The 24,098-nt window shown below is 47.5% G+C and overlaps 2 protein-coding genes across 7 annotated transcripts; one reads left to right on the top strand and one right to left on the bottom strand.

Annotated features, from left to right (window-relative positions):
- Positions 991-12,649, bottom strand: COPS3 (COP9 signalosome subunit 3). Of its 4 annotated transcripts, none has more exons than XM_021411541.1 (12): positions 12,493-12,649; positions 9,776-9,905; positions 8,763-8,875; positions 8,599-8,648; positions 7,695-7,787; positions 6,771-6,950; positions 5,423-5,563; positions 4,453-4,626; positions 3,729-3,815; positions 3,426-3,539; positions 2,963-3,043; positions 991-2,708 (listed from the first exon to the last, which is right to left on the bottom strand). In XM_021411541.1, exons 1-12 carry the CDS (start codon positions 12,545-12,547, stop codon positions 2,655-2,657), a joined length of 1,272 nt encoding a protein of 423 aa, XP_021267216.1. In that variant the 5' UTR covers positions 12,548-12,649; the 3' UTR covers positions 991-2,654. The 4 variants fall into 4 exon arrangements, with proteins under 4 accessions (XP_021267216.1, XP_021267217.1, XP_021267218.1 ...); XM_021411542.1 differs by having other exon boundaries at positions 12,482-12,609; XM_021411543.1 differs by lacking the exon at positions 12,493-12,649 and adding an exon at positions 12,249-12,414.
- Positions 14,536-20,999, top strand: NT5M (5',3'-nucleotidase, mitochondrial). Of its 3 annotated transcripts, none has more exons than XR_002443112.1 (6): positions 14,536-15,189; positions 17,365-17,465; positions 17,858-17,918; positions 18,176-18,290; positions 18,468-18,707; positions 18,833-20,999. XR_002443112.1 is itself a non-coding variant. In XM_021411546.1 (5 exons), the coding sequence occupies exons 1-5, from the start codon at positions 14,926-14,928 to the stop codon at positions 18,608-18,610; spliced, it is 684 nt and encodes a 227-aa protein (XP_021267221.1). In that variant the 5' UTR covers positions 14,536-14,925; the 3' UTR covers positions 18,611-20,999. The 3 variants fall into 3 exon arrangements, 1 of the variants encoding a protein (XP_021267221.1); XR_002443111.1 differs by having other exon boundaries at positions 18,856-20,999; XM_021411546.1 differs by having other exon boundaries at positions 18,468-20,999.

Below are 24,098 nucleotides of genomic sequence, written 5' to 3' on the forward strand. Positions count from 1 at the left end.
AGATGCATGAAACTATGAGTTAGATATCAAAGCATGCACTCAGGATTTTGCGAGCACATCTTCTGGCCACGCACAATGGGAAGAACTAGCCACAGGCCTTCCGAGAGTCTTAAGTTCAGAGAAGCATAGCACATAGTGTTCTTACATTTGATCAAGAGTCCTTCCTTGCAATAAATACAAATTAAAACCAGAAAGCTCAAGTGTTCTCAAAGCCTCTCAGCTCACCACAGCCCATGCAATTAGTTCCAAGACTTGAAGGAGCTACTTCATTAGAAATCTGACTTAATTTCAACGGTATCTCAAGACAAGCAGATGCTAGACATTATGCATTTCATCGAACCATTACTTAAAAGCCCTTCCCCAAAGCACTTTTGGTGAATACTTTCTACAGGTGGGACCCGACTTCAAATTTTCAACAGTACTAAGAATGTGCCTCCTTAAAAACAGATTAAGAAAAATAGTGTAATATATCATCTGAAAATATTACTTAGATCTACCATCCCTTTTGATGTGCAGTATATTTTATCTACGTTAGGAAAAGAAACAAAGGAAACACAGCTGCTATTTGCCAGGTGCATCTATTGATTTGCTTGTAATTCCACAGATATAAAGCCATTCACCAGCTCTCAGCAGAATGTCCACGCTTACTAAAGGAACCAGGGATACAAAAGCTCAGCCACTGCAGAGAGAACATTTCTGGTTCTTCTCAGGCTTCACGAAAGCATTCTGCGTACATTCTTCCCCTGGCAGGTGAGCCTTTGGCAATGAAAGGCGAGCCATCACAGTTTTTGTTTACATGGCAGTTTGGGGTTAGTCATTTGCAGTACTCTGCTGCACATAATTGTAAACATTTCCATAACCCAGCTTTGTGCCTGAGCCCATAGCACAGCTAATCAGGCATTTAACACTTCCACAGTACCAGAGCAAAAAAGTTGCATAAGCATTTTCAGCATTGAAATTACTGCAGGATTAACTAGGGAAAAAAAAAAAAACATTAAAAATCATAAATATATTTAATTACAAGACTAGAAAGGCGAGTTTAGATGTAAAATTTGCCTTTGAATACAGAAGTCGCCAAAAGGAAGCACAAATTCTCAATGGTGAACAACTAACACTATGGACTTAGCAATTTAGTAGTGAACACAGCATATTTTATGCTTTTAAAAACTTCATTTGCCACCTAGAGAACAACCCTGGGCACAGCCATCTTCTCCTAGAAAGCGTCCCACTGCCACAACGGCTCTGCTAGAATTAAGAGACCACTTTTAAATGAAAACCCCAACAGTTCTGTATCTGCACTGGAAGCACAAATGGGTTATTTTCAACCATGGGTAACCTCAATACAGACAAGTTTAACACGGCAAGAGCCAGAAATGCTTAGCTCCCGCTTTGGCACCTGACAAAAGCTGGCAGGTTAGCAGTTGCAAGCAGCTCCTATTCAGATGTTTAAGCAGGAAGCAGTAGATGCTGAGCTTCACACATTCTGCCTTGATGACAGGTTTATGTATGCCTGACAGTAGAAGATTTACACTGATGTGAAGTGTTTCAAAGGTGTTTGAACAGTTAGAATCTTCAGATACATGAGAGCTACAGAAAAATAAAAAACCCATTGATCTAAGAAGTGAAACCCTTAAAGAATCCAACAAAAACCTTTTTGTTTGAAACAGTGAATTAATAACTAGATGCCATTCCAGCAAGTTAGTTCCAAATAAAATTGTTTTTCATGAGTTGTGTAGAATTCCATCATTAAGGATTGCATTTAGAAACAAAGAAAGGATCTATAGCATCGCCTTCACTTAGAACTGATTTCCACCACAGAAAAATAGTAGCGTGTTGAATACCTTCATGCTGATTGTATAGGAACAAAAATTTAAACTTCTTTCAGCGTGAACAACTTCATATCCAGCATCCTCCAGAACACCCGGGTCTTCCAATTATCCTTGTCTAGGCCTAGTAAATTTGATCCAAGAGCAAACATTATTAGGAAGTATTTTGTACCAGAAGCTTAAAATCATCAACAGCTCTCATGTATGGTTTCCCTAAAGCAACTTCTGCTTTCCAACAAAATCACCTACGAGGGACTCGATAATACCTTTTGAGAAGAACATCGTTCTTATTTCATCATTTGAGACAGCAGCCAACTACACTAAGTATATGCAAATTATGATGTAGAGAATTTTACTTAAGCTCCACCCCTCTCCCCCCCACCATACATATATCTGCACTTTGAGCCAAATTTAAATACAGAATGAACCAGTAATTATCTCGTAAGTGAACCAATGCTAGTTTGCATTCTTCCCTGAATAACACTTTTTTTTTCCTGCAGAGGAGGAAAAAGGACTGCTACAGAAACACAGCAACATTCAAAACCTTTAAAACAAAAGGTAGATTATTTAATGCATTAACGATGTTAATCTGAAGATAAATAAATCCACAACAGACTTTTAAGTTTCTTTTGAGATTTCCTTTTTCTTTGCGGAGAATATTTCTGAAATTATACAGTACTGAGAGGGTGTTCTTTTATTTCCTCAATGTCCAGGTGAAAAGCAAAGCTCAGTTCTCTCTGCTCTCTTCATGGAACTCCTCAATGCCCCATTCCAGGCGTGATTCTCTTAAGCTTTTACTTGAAAGCGGAGTAGTGAGCAACATTAATTTCAGGAATAACTGGATGGTTTGGTCCCTGAGTCATCTTCTTGAGAGCCCATACTCTGAAAGATAAAGAGTTATTTCTTCAAAAACAGGTCTGAAGAATTACGTTCACGCCAGACTTTTCTTTGAAGTTAACAGGTATGGAAATTAAGTGGATATGAAATAACATGCACTTCCTTTTTATTTTAAAGCTCGATGTTTATGCACATTACACTGAGGTATAATTACTAGCACTACAAATACAAACGTTCAGTACATCATACTCACTGCACTCAACTTCTTACATATCCTTACAAAACATTGGATCAATTACCTTCTGCACAAACTGAGGGTTCACAGTGATCTCTTGATCCATGGCTTTCAGTCGTTCATCAAGCTCTATACATTTCAGCATCTTAAAAAACAAACAACAACAACAACCATACTAAGCTGATTGCTTTGTTCAGCTTGAAAAAGATCTTCAAGATACTTCATGGCTGTGCTATAGAGAACTAGTAACATTGCCATCACAAAAATTCCGTGTCAAAATGTTCTCCGCCTTCATCTCCCAAATAAAAGTGTTATACCACTTTTTGTTTTCTTATTTTAATTAATGTCTTTGATAGCTAATTATTATCAATCCAAAACTTTTAAATTCTGGTACTGTGAAATCGTCATGATTCATAGCTCTCCATCTCTACATGTAAGTTACCTACACTGACTACTCCCAGCAGCTGATTACACACCAAGGTTATTTGGTAGGAATTCTAGAACCATTAAAAATCTTGAAGATTTACCTCCTGATCAATGTTATGAAGCATTGCTGGATTGTTATACTTTTCAGGATTATCGTGGAAACAGACCATACCATCTTTCTGATTAATACTTGCAAAGATTTCACCATCTTCTATCTGAAATGAGAGAGAGTTTAAAATAAAGCATCACCAAGAACAGAATTTTGGGTATCTACAACTCCTTGTGGGATTTCACTCAACCTGAAACCATTCTTCAGCCAATCAGAACATGCACTGCCAAACGAGACACTATTCTGTTGGATCAATATTTAAATTAGGACAGTTTAGTCAAGTAGCAAATCTTACCATGTGGAGGACGTATTTTTCTGCTTCTTGGGGCCCTGACAACTGCACTCGACTCGCCATGTCTTGTAACGACAATGTTAAAAACGTCTGAAATTTAGAAAAGGATTTTAAGGATCACCTCTTCAGCAGAAGGACCAGATTGTTACACTGCTTCTATATTTTCTTTTACCCGACGCTTCCAAAATCCATCCTATTCACTCGTTCTCATCTAATGAAGTAACCTATGAAGTTCAGCTTTCTTATTTTTCGAACAAAGATGGAGATTATGGGGTATTAGTGCTCATGTCTTTTTGATTACATATTAAATGATCATGGTCTAAGCTCTCTCATTCACAGTAGCAAAACCATTGACTTGGGTAGTGTATTGCCACAGATACAAAGGTTTGGAAGATACTGTGCAAAAAGGAAGCAGGTAAGCAGATATATACCTGTAATTTGAATTAAAGGAGCCATCCATGGCAGTATCCAAACCCCCCTGATAGACAGACTTATTGATCCACCTTTTTACTAATGCTTAAGTAGCTAACTGAATTGGTTTTCTACATAAAACATTTTAAAGTCTCATAATGGTACTTCACACACGTGAATCTGTTTTAGTCATTTCACTGTGACGAGATTACATCATCATTTTGCTCTTAATTGAATAAATTTCAGAGATACTCTCTTTGTGGAAAATTAAATCGCTCAATTTCTCAGCAAAACAAAAGAAACCTACACATCTTACCTTGGTTAGCCTCTGAATATTCTTTTTGTAGAGAGATGACAAGCATTGCTTAACCAGCCCCATGTTGTTATCCCTTGTGAATGTTTCACTGTGTTTGTTCACCAGGTTTCGAAGCTCCGAGGGTTTATTGGTAGCATAAACTTGTGCTAATTCATGGTAAGCGTTGCTAAGGGGCTGCAATTGGAAAAACAAGAACTCTTCTTAAAGAACGTGGTGTTCAACCAGCCTTACAAATTCCAGTCACTACTTCAACAAAAGAAGTCATGCAGACAAAAGGAAATTTAAGTTGTTCAAATGCCTCTCAAAATACAGGTGATGCCCATGCAGGACTTTAGGGAAACAATAGATCCCTGTCCAGTCAATCTGTATTAAAGTAATGTAAGACCTAATAAGCACTGTTCAAGGATGGCATACGACAATTTTAGTTATTACAAAAAGCAGGAAAAAAGCCCTTGGTTGACTAGCAGATGAAGAAAGCTGAGTCTAAGTTCAGGAGCACAGCATTCATGGTTTATACATTGTATTTGTTCTAATCTCCAAAACAGTCAGCCCCGATCCCAGTGAATCACAGCACGGACAATACAGAATCAGGGGGTGAAGACTTGTCCACTTGCATACTGAATTGCATACTGAAAGGCAAGTGAAACTTGTCAAGTCATCCTTGAGTTGTAAATTAAAAGGCTATCAAGGGGTGTGCAACAGCAGTGAAAAGAATATTGGTAATTTCAAAGTCCTATTCAACTCAAAAGACTTTTCTTTTTTAAACAAAAAAAATTTGAAGACCTTTATTTCCAATGTGAACAACACCATTTGTAATAGACGTAAAAATTGCCAGATAATCTTTAGCCACTGTAAACTAGAAAAACAACAAGAATGTGCAACATCAAACGAAGGTAGAAAAAATGCTTGCCACTATGGCTTTTATTATTCACATGCATCGTTCTGTGATTAAGCTCTTTGCAAGACTTACCTTAATGAATCTACCAACTATCTGGGAAGTATATTTTGGTAGCTGTTGAACTTTGCCAAGTAGTATCAAAGAAACTAGAATATACTTTTTATATGATTCCAACATAATATGACTAACTGCCATGGCTGGAGTAGTTATTGCCTAAGTGAGACAAAAAGAAATGAAACCAGTTTAATATTTGCATTGGTAAATTACAGTAGCTTCTACATTAACAAAATCTCAGTTTAAAACTGCATGCACCGAGGATACAATGACATATTAGATTCACTTTTGAGTGTTACAGCTTAACTTCTGTCAAAAATAATTATTTAAAAAAGTAATCATCTAAAAAAAGTAAATTCTATACAAACTACTCAAAATGTGTCATCTTGCAGTAACGCCTACCTTAAAAAACCCTGTTAAGATCAAAGCAAAATTTATTTCTTTGGTATGTATCTGAAGTTGTACTGTAAATCATCAGTGGCTACTTGTTACAAGGAATGATTATACGGTTCCTTTGAAAGCTGAATTTACACAGATCCTTAAAGATTTCATAGAGATACTGTATCATGCAACCTCTTATTTAACCATGATGAAAGAGGCTTTCAGAATAGCAAGGAGAGATCTTAGTTCACTCCGATACTGCCACTCAGCAGCTCGCTCTTGCTTACAGAAAAATGCTGCACCAGTTTATTTTGCACATTTGACAACATTTTCCTTCAGAGTTTTCTGAATGTTGTCATTTTCTCTTCTTTCACAGAAGAAAGTAAAGCAGTCGTTATTATAACAGGCGGGAAGTACAACTTCCATCAAAAAATGAACACAGGTCAGAAGCAAAGCCACCGTGCTCTTTGAAAATACACAATTCTGAGTGTCGGCCCGTTCCTACGCGAGCAGCAATAAGCGAGCACTTGGAAATATTTATAGTGAGATAAATTTAACATCAACCTTTGAGTTGCGTAGATTTATGGCGCATTAGTGGCTTGGCTGTGACTGTCTCAGAAGATAACACTTCTAAATTCAGGTTGTTACTTCACTCTGTACACCAAAGAGTATCATTCAGTCTATACCCTTCACAATGCAGCCAATAAATGAGAACAAATCCCAACCAGTTTTTAAGCACGGTTATAATGCACACACATACAAAAGCAAAACCAAAGTGAATGATGAACAGGAGCATAGATCTATTAATAGAACTGCATCCTAAAGGTTAAGAACAGAAATAATCAGACTGCTTGTACTTTATATTAGGCTTTCTATTCTATCCTTTGTGGCCATTCAAAGATGACATGTCATCTCCGTGGTATTACACACGCCACTTTTGCTTTTCAATTCACCACAATTCATGCTGATTTTTAATTCAAGTTACCTGTTCGTAGAAGTAGAGTGCTCTTTCAAAGTTCTTTAGCCCAGTGTATATCATCCCACCATAGTAGTAATAACATAAAAAGTGCTTCGCATCATATGCCCCATTCTCTTTACAAATATCCATCATGTCCACATCTAGATATGGGAGGGCAGGTTTAAAGCATTTTGCTAACAAACAGAGCTACAAGAAAACAAATCAAGTTTTTATAAAATTAGCCATTTCAAATATCCATCAGGAAGATGTTGAAATTCAGCTCATTCAGTAGTATTTAGTACATATCACTCCTCTGAGAGATAAAAAAAAAACAGTAGAAGTCAGTAGTGGCATAACACAGATTATAAATACATTGTATTGTGGTATTTGGAAAAAAAAACACTGCTTGTGAACAGTTATAAATTATTTGAATCCTAAAGAAATTAGACTAACTGACAAAGCAGCTTGGAACTCCAGGCCTTCCAGACTACCGTGCTGGCAGCACTAAATATTGCACTAAACATTCTCATCCAACTCTAAGTCCCAGGAGCCAAGAATGAGACAGAAGTGCATATCCAGGCCAAAGACACGGAGACAAGCATGCCTTTTGTCAAACTTGAGCAAACAGTATTTGGCCAGGACACTCACAATGTCTAAGAGAAGCTGTGCGTGACTTCCAGCCCAGAGAGAAGGACTTTCAAAAGTCATGAACAAATCGAAAGATCTGGGGACATGTGCTGAGCATTTAATACAAAGAGAAGGGAGTTCTAATTTCAGTATATCATATTATTGACTACTGGAAAAGAAGAAAAAAAACCCAAAATCACAAAACCCAAACCCATAAATAAAACTTTTTTCTACACTGCAATATGTGAATGCGTATTTCTAAAACAGCTATAGGTATTCTACAAGCTTTTACTCTCAGAAAAAAGCCCTACACGTTCCCCTTACCTGGCAGAGATCTGCATGTATTGAGGTCAGCTGGTTTGTGTTCATCTGCATCTTGTCTATGGCTTGTCTGAGAATGCTAATTCCTCGCAGGGGCTGTCAGAAATTACATCTCTTTCAGATAATTTCTCATAGATGGCAGCACATTGGATCTTATGTTGACACTTACAAATGAAAAATAACACTAATTGACAGGTTCCGTTAAGTAATAATTAACTCGTGGTTCCCTTTTTGTAGGATACTGCAGTCACTCAGAAAATAAAATTAACGTAAGGTATATAACTATTCTTGATAATCTAAACCAGTCACTAGTTCTGCTCCACAAAGACAAGTTCATCAGGAAAACAGTAATTTGTACTGAGGAAACTTCTTGACTCCATGATCCCATCTAAATTCCTAGCACACAAAGGCAAGGCTCCTGCTTTACTTCACTTAGTCCAGATTTGATCTCTTTTATTTCAAGCTAAATTTAACTGACTTTTCCAGGGCATTTTCAGTATCTTAGCCCTACAAACAAACGTCCCCTACATTTTAAGGCATTTCATTAAGAACACTATGTAAGACTGGTGAGAATAACACTGAACTATATCACTGACTCATCGGTGCTATTAATTTTTGCAGCTCTCTCCTACTCACACACACACTGCCTGAATAACATTCTTGGTACACCTGGTTCGTGCATGAGAGCATGTTTTCAGGCAACTTTCCCCCAGAATTTTAACTTAAATTTTCCTTAAACAAGTTTTTAAATCGTTTAGGTTCATTACTGCTCAGTAGACTTAACATACATAAGGAGCCACACAAAAATACTTTGCATGAAGTTAGCAGTAAATATGAAGCAAGTAATGTCCCTATTAAGAGCCTGGATTTGTAGGTACCTTATTTGTACTAGATGATAGTTGCTCACCTGTTTTCTCTCCACAAGGGCATTTGTTAACTGGTGGCACAGGCCAGCAACTAAATACAGAAAACAAACAAACAAATTCAGTAAAAAGAGAAAATCAATATTACCAAACTATACCAAAATATATAAAGGTTTTTCTATAAAATGCCAAATTAAGCTTAACTTACAAGTGTCTGTTGCATATCTAATGTGTTCCCCATTACAAGTACTGATGAAAAGCTGCACCTGTGAGAATAATGTTTCGAAGTCAGGGATGCTGGGCATAGAAAACTTCACAAACCTAAAACAAGACAAAAAAGAAGTTTAACACATAACATTTAGAGATTAATTAAAAGGAAAAAAAAAGCTCTATCTTCATCAGTCTCTGCAGGTGCACATAGCTGCTCGCAAGAAGCACCAAAGTGGTTATGACAGATGGCATACATTTCCCCAGGAGCTGCACAGCACTTGAAAGTACGCTTTCAGTGCATAGTCCTACTATGAATGTAGTGAAATACAGGCTTTGAACTAACTACGGCCAACAAAGATCACTTTATCTGCTACAATTACAATCATAATAAATAGCTAACAGTGAAATATTAATACTAAACCCCATAACTTCTCTGTACGCACGCCTGAATGCGTCACAGATTTCCCAACTATTAAATGATTAGACTTGTGCCTCTTGCAAAGAGCTCCTTCTCTTCACTTCCAGTTTCTCTCCATCTCTGCTGGTTCCTCAGCACCCTACAGGCTGCAGAGTTGCACGCTGCTTCTCCTATGAGTTGTGCTTACACTATCTGAGTGCAATAAGAACTCTGCACATCGCTTCATGTTCACAGTTTGGCTCACTCATGGCCTGCCAGTTAAAAGTTCTACACTTTTTTGCTGAACTGGTAGGTAAAAACACTCATATAGACATGACCAAGAGAAACACATACAGCCCTAAGGAAAACAAACCTCCAACATCATTGTTTGGCAGTAATAGTATTTTACAGGCTCCAGATATCTTTCTACTGAAAGCACAAATTGGCCTTAACATTTCTTCTAATAAAATGTGTATCACCAAAGGAAACTAAGCACTATTCTACAGTAGACTGGCAATATTTAGGTCTGAAAGAAAAAAAGTCTGGCTGGCAATTCAGCTTGTAGCTTGAGGTTTCGATACTAAAATGCTTAATTAAAAGAAAGCCACACTTACAAGACAGCAAGAACTCCTAATGAGTGTTCCTGCACATCCAGGGCACCAAGCACTGTATCCAGATGGGAGAGGTTTTTTGCTAGCAGTTCTCCGCTTTTATTGATCAGTTCACAAAGCTGGGTCATTTGCCCTGAAATAAAAAACATCCTCATCAGAATCCAATTAGAAAATACACGTGCATTCCCATGCTTCACTACAACTTGATTCCCTTTATAAAAATCAGGAAAACATAGTATCACCCAGACAATTTACTGTTCTGAAGTACATTAGGCACCAGTTCTCAACATATAATCCACCACCAGCATGCTTTCCCTAAGGTGACAGATAAGCTTCTGACCCTTGGGACAGCAAAGGAAACACACAGAACATGAGCAGCAGCATCAATCTGCCTCGTTAGAGAGGGCTTCAGGATCTCACAGCAACACCAAGCTCCACTTGAGCCAAGCCTCCAAGACTTTGGCAAGTTCACTGCGATGCCAAATTTTCTCTAATGTGAATAGAACGTACCTACACTTGTGCCTTCTAGTTGTTAACAGGGAAAAAATATATACCAAGAACAGCGCCCTCCCTTTTCCAAAATAATAATAAAAAACACCTCGATACCAAGGCTTGCTCCTTAGCACTTCTCGAGTGCCTCATTCACTTTTCTGGTCTGCTCATCATTAATTTTAACAACCCTGCAACTAAATACCTCCAATAATGGGATTTTTAAAATCTGTTCTTAACTTTACTTCACATAATTATTATTACAATATTGTTCTATTCGTTGGCAACTACAAACACAGTATGAAAGGTGACTATTTTGAATTAGGAAGGTATGGTAAGCCCTTACAAAAGGACCTCCCTCATAACATGACAAACCGCTTTCAAAACCCTTTTTTCTCCCCCCATCAAAACTACTGGAATTAAAACTACATCTTTCTGAAGCAGAGGATTGTTTCAGTGTTCAATCCTCGTTGATTAGAGAAAAAAAGCAGAGGTCCTTTCACCCTTACAGAAGTCTTCAAGAACTGAAGAATAGTGCTCCCATTCATAGAGATTAACACCACTCTCAAATTTCTTGGCCTTTTCCTTTGAAAACAAAACCAAGACAAAACCGGGGGAGCCTTACCAATGAAATGTTAACACTGAATAAAAGAGGGATCAAAAGGCCCATATGTGGGACCACGGACCAGGATCCCACACACTCATCCCCATAACATCTCTCTCCACCCAGATTTAAAGCTCCCAAGACAAGCATGGAAAGAAACAGAGCCTGTAAAATCATACTTTGTTAACGATATTCGAGCACTGCAAAACGTTAGTTCTGATGCCCTCCCCAAGAGACAAATCCTCCCATTCTATAGCCATCATCTAGCATCCTCCCCCCATAAAAACAAACAAACAAGAACCAAAACCACACACACAAAAAAAAAAAACCAAAAACCAAACATGCTAAACATTAACAGCATGCAAGTGGAACACCCACACAAGGCCTCACTACATGTCCATTTATGTCATCCCCTGCGCAGCTCATCACTGACAGCCAGGGACCACAAGTACACGTGCTTCTCCCACTGCAGTCTGTGGTGCCTGCACTTACTCCTCACAGATAGCACCTATCTGGCTAGTTCCCAATGGGACAACTTCCATGAAGGCAGCCAGTTTTCCCTAGAACCGTTTTCACCTTCAAAACCATATAATAAGAACTCCCCAGCTAAAGTAGATCATATAAAAAAATCTTCTGTTGTCTGCTAAGTACCTGCACCTTGTGTAGGTACAAGCTGTCTCCTGCATCTGCTATCCCCAGTAAAAGTACTACAAAATTTAATAAATTAAACCAAAGTATGACAGAATTTGAGCCCCACCCAAAAGTAATCGCCACAGATAAAGCCTGAGGGCCGTAGAGGAAAGTGTGAATTTCTGATCACTTACAGGGAGCAAACATCCACAGAACTGTAGGGTTTGGAAGGGACCTCTGGGGACCTCCCATTTCAACCCCTCCTACAGCAGGTTGCACAGGAAGGTGTCCAGGTGGGGTCTGAACATCTCCAGAGAAGGAGACTCCACCACCTCTCTGAGCAGCCTGTTCCAGAGCTCTGTCACCCTCTCAGTAAAGAAGTTCCTAGGGAGCATCCCCACGGAAAGTTGAAAGTACGAAACAGCGTGCCCGCATGCTGGGAAATGAGAAGTCTGGCAACAAATCTGAGACAGTTTACCTAGAGATATTAAAACGTTTTCTGAGTGCTGCGTAATGACAACCCTGAGGCAGCCTCAGGCCTCTATTCTTTCCTCCCGAGGTATGTCAGAGATCCCAGCAGCAGTAACAGACCCTCAGAGCCCCAAACCAGGAAGGCAGAGCTTTCACCCACAGGAGCCAGCACTTCCAAAATGCATTACCACCATTCCCCAGCACACTCAGTGTTAGGCTGGGCTGCACCACTCCCACGAAGCACCCCCCATTTCCAAGCTCCCTCTCGTTCCCAAGGCTCACACTCTGTTCCAGCTGCTCCTCGTGGGCCCGAAGCCCACCCAGGACCCCTCGACAGTGAACGAAGGCCTCACACGAGCCACAAGGAGAGCCCAAGCTCCGCACCACAGGGCCCAACCACCACCCGACGTAAAGCCAGGAGAGATCCAGGCCCCAACCCGCTCCCCACAGACACACAGGGCCCGACGGGCTGCACCGGCCGCCGCTCCCCGCTCAGCCCCGCCCGCGGCTCGCACCCGGCGGTCACCTTGGGCCGAGAGCTGCCGGACGCTGTTAACGAACTGCTCCAGCGCCGACGCCATCTTGGCGGCTGGCGGCGCGGCCGCGCGCGCGCTACGGGAGGGGCGGGGCAGGCGGTTGCGAGGGGGGAGGGAGGGAAGGGGCGGCGCGGGCCGGGAGCGGCGGAGGGAAGCGGGAAGGAGGCTCCGCCACGGGAGCCGCCGCCACCAGCCAATCAGCGGCCGCTGCGAGAGTCGCGCGACGCCCGCCGCCGTGCGTCACTTCCGCTATCTCGCGAGAGCAGAAGCCTCCCCCCTCGCCCGCCGCGGTTGCCGGGGTAACGGCCGCCCGGCCGGAAGCACCGCCCCCGCGCCCACTCCGGGCGCAGGAGGCCATCTTAGCGCGAGAAGTCGTGACTCAGCAGGGCCGCCGGCCGCGCGGCTGACGTCGTGGTGGCGTCACTGCCCCTCCTGTGTCACCGCGTGACACCGGGCCCGGACCGCTGCCGCCGTCACGCTCGGTCTGTGCTTGGCCCCGTCCTGGTGTGCCCGTGGTGGGGCTGGATGTGGTGTAGGGCCGCAAACCGCAGGGCTCAGTGCAGCCCCCACTCTCAGCCTGAGCCCGCACCGTGAAGCCCTTCTCTCAGGGGAACGTGCGTTGAACGCTTGCAGCACTGATCCGTGCAGTCCGAGCAGTTCTAATTCCTCCCAGAGAATGGCTCTGGTTGTTAAGGTCCTTACAGATACCCTCACAGCTGTGCTGTCCCTTTTGCTTGGAGAATGCGGTGGCTCAACTCAGTGGCCGTTATCTGATGACATGTAAATAGCACTCCTTAATATCAGGGACCAGAATTCATTCCCCTGGTGCCAAGTAGCAGTGATGTTAATTCAGTTTGTGTAAGCTCAAGTATATTTTTCATCCCTGGAGGAGCCCAAGTGTGCTGTGCCGAGCTGCTGCCGGCAGGGAGCTCGCTGGGACTGGCAGGGCGTCCTGTGATAGTCTGAGAACAAGAGCAAAACTCCTTGCTTGTCGCTGAAAGACAAATACATCATCTCACTGCTTAGCCAGAAAAGTGCAATGAAATCCCATTCCTTGTGACAAGTAAAACGTATTCTTACCCGCTTGCAGCAGAGGCAGATTTGAAACTTCACATTTTCCCTTCTCAGTTTCATGTTTACTGTTCCGTACACCCTTGTAATCAGGAATTCTATTCCCCTGTTCTCTCGGTGACCTTCACCGAATCATTGGCTCCCTACAACTCATTTGGCCTTTCTACGCAACAAGGACAACATACCCCACTAGAAAATATTCAGTAATTGAAAGACGAAATATTTTGGATCTGCTAAGTTGAATCATTGCTGTCAGACAAAATCTTTTCATTCCCAACTCAGCAGTTGCCTAATCCTGTTAGTCACACTCTTGATGCCTCCCTGCTCTTTAGCGGCTTAAATCCCCCAAGTGCTTTTTGGCCATGATGATCTCTGGTCCTGTGTCAGAATATGCAGCCCTTCGTGCGTGCTGTTTCTATGTCAGCACTTCATTCCGACTCCTTGAGTCCCTCCTTTGCACAGTCAGATGTTTCCCAGCGCTGAATGAAGAGTTCTGTGTCAGGGTATCTTCTTTTAAATCTTCATATCACACAAGAGCTGTCACATTCAGTGAGATTCTGGGCAAAGTCTAACTCTTCCCGTGAATTGGTTCAAAGGGATGGATTGCATATTATGGCTTTGCTGCAAAAACCACTGCATGCGTTACATCTGCACCCGTGTTCCCTGCATGCACCCCAAAACACGGTGGCGAAGGGGAGGCAGCAGGGGGTCGGCAAAGAAGCCAGCCCTGCTATTGCCGACCTCGGGGACCCCTGGACGAGCCGTGCCCCAGAGAGTGGGCAGCAGTCGGAGCCCCGCAGCCCCCGAGCACCGCGGGGAAGGGGAGGGAGCGCGGCTGCAGCCGGCTTAAAGCGGCTGGGAGGCACGGCCGAGCCGAGCTTTGCAAGGCGCTTGTGCCGCTTTAAGGCGGTGCCGCCGTTCCGGGCTCGCTCAGGCACCGGGAAGAGGAACTGGGTTTTTGCACTGCCGGGTCGGGGCGAGCGCTCCGCAGTGCCCCGGCCCGCGGCTCCCGGGCGGCCCCGGCCCGCAGCCCTCTGCTCGGTGCTTGCTGCAAGGAAGGGATGGGGTGGGGAGGAGCTGGGGTGAGGAAGAGCCTCTGCACCCCATTGCTTCCCTCCCTCATCCCCTCTGCATTTCCTTTGCATCTCCTCCGCATCCCTTCTGCACCCCTTTTGCTTCCCCTCCGCACCCCCTCTGCACCCCATTGCATCCCCCGTGCTTTTCCCTATTGCAGCTGCAGGGGGACCAGCTTGCAAGAGCTGTCTGCTTGCAGGGTGCATGCTTGAAATACCTCCTCCCCCCCCCCCCCCAAAAAAAAAAAAAAAAAAGACACCCCCGAGCCCTTCTCTGCCATGATTCTGCTGAGCAGCATCTTGCACCTGCGGCCCCGGCACTGTGGCCCCTTAGCAGGGCTGGGCAGGGGGTCTGGCCCCACAGCGGGGTCCCGCAGAGCGCTGCGCGTGCTGGTGGACATGGACGGGGTGCTGGCCGACTTCGAGGGAGGATTCCTCAAGAAGTTCAGGGCCAGGTATCCCGACAAACCCTACATTGCCCTGGAGGACCGGAGGGGCTTCTGGGTGTCGGAGCAATACGGGCGCCTAGCAGCTGAGCTGAGTGTGAGTCTGTGCATCCCCCTGTGCTCCGTGCAGGGATACGGTTTGTTTGGGTGCAGGGGGGTGATGGGTACCACCCAAACATGGGGACGTGTCTGCATGCAGCAGTGCCTTGTTTCCTCAAAATCCAGCACTTTTAATGTATGTCTCCTTTCCTTGCATGTGTGGATGGAGATGGATAAAAGGAATACTTGTCTTCAGTGGTATGGTGCCTGTAAGGAGGGGAGTGTGCATGAGGTCCAGTCTCTTCTATTGGCAAAGTCCTAAGCAGCTTGAAGAGCTGAGGGGGTGATATGTGCTCTGTAGGTGGGGTGGATGGAAGGGAAACAGATGGCATCGTCCATGCACTAAGGCGGATGCTAAAGGTTGGGCAGGGGTAGTGAATGATAATACATTTTTAGTTTTCTGAATCTTCTTTGGATGTATCAAATGAAATGAGCTCATCTCGTGTCTGCCATGGTCACATATAACTCCCAAACCTTGGGCTGAAATAGCAGATCTCCTACAGACCAGCCCTGGGGCAGCCCTGCTTCCACATTGCTCCCAGACCAGGGGTAAGGAGAGCAGGAGCTGCTGTGTGGCTGCGGGAGCATGGCATGTTCCAGTCCTCCTTCATCAGTGGGCACCATCAGAGGAGACTGGAGAACAGGAGGAAAAGAATCCGAACGAATGGAGAGCAGCAGCACACAGCACACAGAGCCCGGAAGGTTGGGGAGTTCTGGATGGAGTTGTTCATGAGGGGAGAGAAGAAGCAAAAAATTGAGGTTGAAGTTCTCAAAAGGGGCCCATCCTGCTTGGCACAGGGTGGGATCTCCAGCCTGGGGAACTTCTCCTTCTGCACTCCCATGCTGCAGGGAGCTACTCTGGATGTAGGAGCTGAGTGGGCTTTTTCATCAAGATGCGCTCAGTTCTTCCCCCATTGAGCTTGATTGCAAAATGCTTTTTGACAGAAGTGGAAGCAGAATAGCTACGGAAGTCATTGCTGCAAGAAAACACTTCACTGCAGTTTGAAGAGCTTTGCTGCATCAGGTCACATCTCTCAGATGTCTCTTGTGCAGCTACACTCAGTTCCTGAGAAATAAAACATTGCCCACCGATATGAGGCAGAGCAACTGGAGTCAGAGCAACTGGAGTCTGAATGTCTGTCTGGACCTCTGGCAAGCTGCTAGGGTGCTGCTCTTCTCATCAGGATTTTAAGTTCCTTTTCTCCATATTTCCTCTCCCAAAATAAAGCAGCAGAGGTGCTCAGAATCAAGACCAGTCCTTCAGGGCAGGGCTCACATCACATCTTTTCCCAGCTGCTCAGCTGCATTGCAACACCGGGACACGGCTGCTTCCCGTGCCTGCACTCATGCTGCAGTGCTCCCAGGCTCTCCTCCACAAGGACCCCATGTCTGTGCAAAATAATTGCTTTTCTTGGTGGCTGCCAGGCCGCTCCCTGTTTGAGGGCGCTCTGGATGCTGTTCCTCAGAGCTGTGCAGTGGCCCCTGGGCTCTGCTTTGTCCTGAGGCTTCATTCCTTGTGGTCTCTTTTTGCTCTGCTCTCACTTTGCACCAGACCAGTGCAACTTGGCTGCAAACCTGGGTATTATGTGTTTCAAACACTTGCCCGATGTTGCTCCATTTGCCTGGGCATCCCTGAGGAAGACTATATGCATTCATCCTGGCATATATTTCCTCCTAGAATACACTGTCTCCTATGAGAACAGCCTGACTGCTATTTTAAGTGTTCTAATGGAGATAAATAGAGCAGAGAGCACCTTGAGTTGAACTGAATAACATTGCAGCACAGGTACCAGTCCACTTCAGATGGATCCACATGGCCCTGCTCCTCCAGACACAGACCTGAGGTTCGGTTCGGTGCTGAATATTCTGTGCTTTGAAGCAGCTTTCTCCTCACATATCGGGCTGCACGAGCAAAACTAAGCCTCCAACCTAAATTGTACAGACTGGATGCAGGTTACCAGGAGGGACCAAAGCCAGCCCTACCCCATCTAGCTGTAGATATCCCTGTTCATTGCAGGGGAGCTGGGCTAGATGGACTTTAAGGGTCCTTTTCAACTCAAACCATTCTATTACTATGATCTTTCTCATTGCTTCCGTCCATGGAGAATGAGCTCATGCAGAGAGAGGAGCACCAAGAAGCCTTGTGCAGTAACAGCTCCCTTCCCTCTCACAGGAGAAAGCCATCAGCATCTGGGAATCCAAGAACTTCTTCATCGAGCTGGACCCGCTCCCCGGTGCTGTGGAAGCTGTGAAGCAAATGTCAAATTTGGCTGAGTAAGTCGGAACCTTTCCGTGGTATTTGGGGTTGGTGGGGGAGCGGCAGTGGCTTTGCAGGCTAATCTGCCTCCTGGCAGGAGCACTCAGTGCAGTGTCAGCGTTGGGAGTGCTGGGCATGAAAGGAAAGAGAGGGCTTTGTCTTGCTGCAAATCAGCAGCATGCATCCCCTTCTCTTCAGCTCTCTGTTCCCAGCAAGGGAAGCGAAAAGGAGGATGTCCCTGTGGGTGTGGGTGCACTTCCTGAGGGTGGGATCTGGGGGTTGACAGCTTAAGTCCCCCTTATCTGTGTGTGGGGGGGCTGCTTTGATGCCAGGCTGGGCACGCAGGGGCAGCTCGGAGGGAGCAGGCTTTGGCCATCCAGTGACACCATCCCTGTTTCTCTCTTGGCAGCACTGACGTGTTCATCTGCACGAGCCCTATCAAGAAGTACCGCTACTGCCCCTATGAGAAGGTGAGCAGGGCTGAAATTCGGCTCCCCCAGCTGCAAAACAGCTGCGACATTCCCTGCACCATCAGAATTATCCCCAGGCACCTTTGCAGAGCTGGCTACTCTCTGCCAGTTGCATACACTTGGCCTTAACATTTCATATGATGCCAGGACCTGCCTACACGTAAAAGAGCTTGTGCTCCAGCAGCATCCTTCCCACTGCTGAGCCATTTGAGGAGGTGCCAGCGCCGCCTGCGCTCACCGCTCCCTTTGCCTTGCAGTATGCCTGGGTGGAGAAGCACTTCGGCCCCGAGTTTCTGGAGCAGATCGTTCTGACACGGGACAAGACGGTGGTTTCTGCTGACCTGCTCATCGATGACAGACCTGATATAACTGGTAAGGGCGCTGTGAGGCAGCAGGACTGGGCATATATGAGTGGAATCAGAGGTGATGGGTGCTGGTCCCTGCCTTGTTGATGACGCTCTTGTTAGGGGATGTGTCTGCAGGCTGCCGTGTGTGAGGGGTGCCTCGCAAAGGGAGAACTCAGTGATCTGACCTCTTCTTGCTTTGCAGGGGCTGAGGTGAACCCCAGCTGGGAGCACGTGCTCTTCACTGCCTGCCACAACAAGCATCTGCAGCTGGAGCCGCCCAGGCGCCGTCTGCAGTCCTGGTCTGATGACTGGAGAGCCATTCTGGACAGCAAACGGTGCCACTGAGCCATGCGGACTAAACCCCAGCCTCCTTCCCGGCCTCCATCCCGGCTGCCTGCTCATCTCCTCGTGGAGTCCTCCTGGAGGCCGACACCATGGGCAGGTAGACAGACAGACAGACACCTATGGGGTGGGAAAGGAAGGGGACCTGGGAGCAGACCTCAGCCCGGCTGCTCTCTGTGCCATGTCAGACCCCCGGTGTCATCTTGCCCCTCCGACACGGCACAGGCCATCCCTCTGTCCCTCCACAGTGGAGTCATGCCATGGATTTGTCCTCCTGCTGCCGTGAAGGATCTGCATCCACCCCATCGCTGAGGAGCTGCCGCAGCTCAGAGGAACTCTGGTGCTGATTCGGGAAGGAGGGAGCAGATGTTTCATTAGCCAAGAGCTGTAAGAAACTCAGCAAGCCCTAGGTGGTGTTGATTCATGGATTTCAAAGCCAGGGGCTGTGCACATGATGGCTGCATGGTCCATACCCCATCAATCTCCTCCTCATCGTGTCCAAAATCAGCCTGATAGGAGAGCTCTGGGTGTGCATGCACACAGAGATGGATCAGCCCTGGGTGTTGCCAACTGCTGGGCTTGGGCAGTGGGACAGTCGATGCCACTGAGCACCCTAAAGCCGTTGGTGCAGAGCTGCATGGTAAAACAAAAACATGGGGTGGTGGAGGAGGTACAGAATCGCAGAGAAGGGAGCAGAGCACCACGGGGCTGGGCAGGGAGCAGGGTGAGGCCATCAGTCTGCTGCCTGCTTGGGATGTGGCACCTCCCAGTGCCACACCCCCACCTGTCCCTGGGTACTGCAGGGTCTGCCCGCACCATTTGAGATCCCACTATTCCCTGCTCTCCTGCCCAAGGACTTGCTGACCAGAGGGGTGAAGTTCCCCGCTGAGATGTGTGGCCAGGGTTGGTCACCCTGTGTGCTGCTTGCCTCACGCCTTTATCTTTCCTCTCCTCTCTCATCCCCATCAGCACAAAGCAATCTGAGCCCAGAGCCACGTAGCCAACAAACAACAAATTTTAGCAGCAGCGGTCAGTCCTGCCATGTGTGGGACCTGGAGAGGCTCTTGAAGTCGGTACTTCCGAATCCGTGCCTTCCCCAGCTGCTGTGGGGTCAGGATCGAAGCCCGAATTGCCTCAGGTCTTTCCAAAAGTAGCCCTGTCTCTTGGGATGGGGCCATTGTGTTAAGATTGCATGGTTTGGGAGTGACATCCCACAGTGCTTTTATTTTAGTTTTTCCTGTTTAAACCACTGTGTGCTTCTCCAGGTGTGTGTTTGGGCTGTGCAGCCACCTGAGGTGCAGCTCTGCTGAGCATCACACACGGCATCGCATGGGCTGCGAGTTGATTTTTTCCTCATTGGCACCATGAGCTGCCCGAGCTCTCTGGAGCACTCTCCTAGCCCATCCTCAAGCTGAAACAAGCTGGCACAATTCTGTGGTTGCCCAGATCCAGGCCTTGGGCAGACCCCAGGGATACGGCTTTCTGGACCCAGCATCCCCTTGGTGGGGTGTATGATGCTGGAGAGGCCACGGGGGTTCACTCCACATGAAAACAGAGCTGGAGCTTCACCTCTGTGAGGCTCCACGAGGATGCACAGAAATCCCATGTGGTTTGCTGTCCTATTGAACTCACCGTGTTTGGGGTCATGATGCAGTTCTCCATTGCGGTGTGGTCCCTGCTCAACTGGGTTGCGCAGAGTTTTTATTTTCAAACACACATCTATAAAACAGAGGCTGCTGAGGAGCACTGCAATAAGCATCAGGTTCTGTTGGCATCTGGCTTCCCAAAAACAAAGTTTGGGTTTTGCAGATTCCCACCTGTGGTTCTGACTTTGGCACAGGGATGGGGTGTTTGCATCCAGGTACTGGGAGGATGCTCCAGGCAGTGCATGGCTCCCCTCCAGGCACAGAGGAAGCAAGCATTGGTGCTGGGAATTGGTTTTTTTCCCCTATGTTTTCACTGCCCTGTGCAGCTTTAAAGACAGTTTGATTTTTCTCTTCCAGTTCAGACCACTGCGTTAGATGGTTGCAAGCACTCAGAGGTTACATTTGTGGTTCACTGGTGAGTCCAATCCTGCCAGAAGCTTGGACCCTACCTAGATGCAATGGCAAGGAAAAATGTGGTATAGCTCATGCCTGAGATGTGCATTTCTGAGCCCAAGGGGTAGCACGGGTCGGACCCACTATCCCCAATGCTGAGGGAAAAACAGAGCGTTTGCAGCAGGGCTGGGATGTGCATTCCCTTGTGAATGTCCCTGGCACTCACAGGGTTAACCAAAGGGCTTAGATTTGGGGCTTTTCCTCTCTTTTGAGCATGAAAGTGGCGACGAAGAGATGCATGTTCCCATTGCTGCCCCGCGAAGGAGACGCACAATAAACCTCTCTGTGCCACAGCCTCAGCCTCTCTCTCTGGGGTCAGTGGGCTCGGGGGGGATGCGGCCGCTATGGGGGACTGAGGGGCACACATGATGGGATTTGGATGTCCGGCCCTGGGACATCCAGGGACATCTGTATGCACCTGGTGAATTTGGGCCGTGCAGCCTGATCAGGTGTGCATCCCCCAAAAGCCACTATGGGGCCAAAAATCTCCCCAGAGTTTGGGCAATAGCTCCTCCCCACCCTCAGGACTGCTTTGTGGGGCAGCCTGCAAAGCCCCACTGTGAGTGCTGGACCCCGATAGCATCCCTCACCCCACACGAAGGATGGTAGAAGCAAGGAAATCACCACTAATGTGTCAGCACCGAGGGCAGATTTTGGCATCACTCAAAAGCTATGTGCAGTGTGGCTGGTCCTGTAGCCTGGGTGCAGGCATTCCTCTTGTATTCCGACCCATTTCAGCACAGCAGGACCTGCTAAGGTCGGAGCAAGTGATGCTCGTGCTGGGTTATTCATTAACTTGCTCCCACATTGGCCAAAGCCCAAATATCTCGAAGCAGGGGAGCGGGGCTGCGGGGTTGGGGTCGAGTCCAGCGATGCCGCACAGGGGCCAGCCCTGACGCAAGGCCTGCGGGTGGTGGGGGCCCACGCCAGGGAAGGGGCGGAAAGCTGAGTCACCCGAGTACGCAGGCAGGGAGCGAGCGGAGCAGGGGATGGCTCAGCCCTCGGCAGCAGCTGGACAGGGCTTTGGCCGCTGTGCCCCACTTTGGCGTGCAGAGCTGAGCAGGTCGTGCCTGGCATTGGTGCTCAGAGCCAGGGCCTGCAGCACGGTGCTGCTCTGTACGCCATGGGCAGGACGGCACTGAGGATGCAGGAGAAATATCCACTAGAGGGGACTGTGCGATCGTGTGTGGGAGCGTGCAGCTGCCAGCCCAGCCGCAGAGCAAGATCTGGTTCCTTTGCACAGCACCCTGCTCATCTCACGTCTGCATCGCAGCCCTGTATCCCACCCCTGCATCCTATCCCTGCATCCCATCCTTTCATCCTACTCCTACATCCCATCCCTGTATCCCACCCCTACATCCCATCTCTGCATCCCACCCCTGTATCCCACCTCTACTGCCCCTCAGTGGCATAGGGGAGAGAATGCGAGGGAAAAATCACAAAAACCTCGTGGATCTGAAGAACTGGAGGTCTACAGGGTCCACATGGAAAATACTGCTGGAAAATATGTGGGCTGTGTGCCCCTCGCAGCCCAGAGCATCCCTCATCATCCTCTTCTTCCTCCTGCTCCATGCCTCCATCTTGGCTCTGCCCTGCTTCCCCCTGGCTTCCCTCATTCTCCCAGTGATCCCAGATGATTTTTCATCCCAAATCCCACAAACATCCCTTACTTCACTTTTCCCTCCCACTCATCCCAAAGCAGAGCCCCTTTTGGGGGGCAGGACAGTGGGTGGTGAGGATGGGGGACACCAGGGAGTGTTCTGATGGTTTCCTCTCACCCCTCAGCACCAGGACACGTTTTCCCTCCTGCCAGGATTAATGGGTTTTGCTCCGGTTTGTACACAAGGACTTGAGTAACGCAGTCCCTGGAGGTGCAACGCTCCCCGTGCCCCAGCAGTGCATGGAGGGTGGGAGCCTGCAGCGATGGCTGCAGCCCTTCCCCGCGTCCTTCGGGGCTCCGTGCACGTTAACCCTGTCCTCCTGGCAAAGGCCCCGCAAAATGTTTGTTTGTGCCCGTGCTGACAAACACTCTGAAGGAACACGCTGTGTTGGGCCTCCACCGCTCTGTCCCTCCCCAGGGCCGGGGCTCACGGCTGTTTCCTCGGCACGAGGCTGCCGCTCTGCCAACCCATAACCTGCTGGCAGCGTCCCATAAGCGGCTCTTCCCTGGGGCTCAGGATCCTAGAGCAGGAATCTGGCCAGGGGAAGGGTTTGCCCATGATCCTGTACAGCTCTGGTGTCCTGCAGCCAGAGATCCCATCCAGCTCCAGAAATCCCCACTGCAGGAAAACGATGGGGAAGTGGATGTGTTTCCATCCGGCACAAGAGTGGGTACCAGCCAGGATGGAGCCAGCAAACTGCACGCATGAGATGCTGCGAAGTGAAACAGAGAAAACACGTGGCTGCCTGGGCAACAGCAGGACCTGCTCCCATGGTGGTGGCACCCTGTGTGTGGTAGGATGGCTTGGGCCATCCCCTCCATCCCCCCCCACAGCATCCCAGCTTGGTGGGGCAACTCTGGGGACCACCTGAGTGTCACTGCTGTCACAGGGTGCTTGGCTGCACCCCTGCTCATCAGCCCCATGCTCCTGGAGGCTCAAAGGGCTTCAGAAGCGCCAATCATTTAGGGTTGGCTTGTTCCCAAGGAGCCAAGAATGCTTTCCCATCTCTCCCCCATCCTTGCAGTCCCCACCATGACCCAGCCCCCCCCATCCCAGCTGCTTTCTGCACCGCCCAGCTCTGCGCTGCATCCACCCACCACGTCCAACCTGTGTTCCTGGCACAGCACCTGTGTCCCCCGTGCAGCATTGTCTCCCCAGAGCCCAGGAGGGCAGCAGCAGCTCCACGCAGCCTGCACAGCCGTCAGAGCAAACCGGCTCCGTCCTGCCCTGTGCCGGCTGCTTCGTTACCAGCTAGCTCATTCTTGATTCTCCTTCTATCCAAGCACTGGCAGGAGGGAGGGGAGAACAAAACAGCCCTCGGGGGGAAGTTACCTTATTAATTAACAAGGTTGAGAGCTTTGCAGAGATTGTGCAGAAGAAGAGAAAAAAAATCGGGAAAACTGGGCAAAACCGGAAAGGCTTGAGTTCAATTGTCAGCCCAATTAACCTAGATCCGTGCCCTCCCTCTGGATGAATAGCTCATTATTATGTAATTGCTTAGGCCCTGTCTTGGTGGAGAGAAATTAAAATCAGACACTTAACGAGGCAACCTGGTGTGGAGACAGGACGCGGGAAGGCACAAAAAGCAAAGGGAAGGAAAGCAAAGGCACGGCCAGCTGCTGCTGCTGCAGGGAGAGCTTGGAGGGCCTCGGTGAAGCCTCGGGTGCCTGGACCATTTGCACCATTCTGGGCCCCAGATTTTGTGCTGGGATGGGGGATAACTTGGAAAGG

The sequence above is a fragment of the Numida meleagris genome, chromosome 13, assembly GCF_002078875.1.
Source record: "Numida meleagris isolate 19003 breed g44 Domestic line chromosome 13, NumMel1.0, whole genome shotgun sequence".
Taxonomy (NCBI): Eukaryota; Metazoa; Chordata; class Aves; order Galliformes; family Numididae; genus Numida; species Numida meleagris.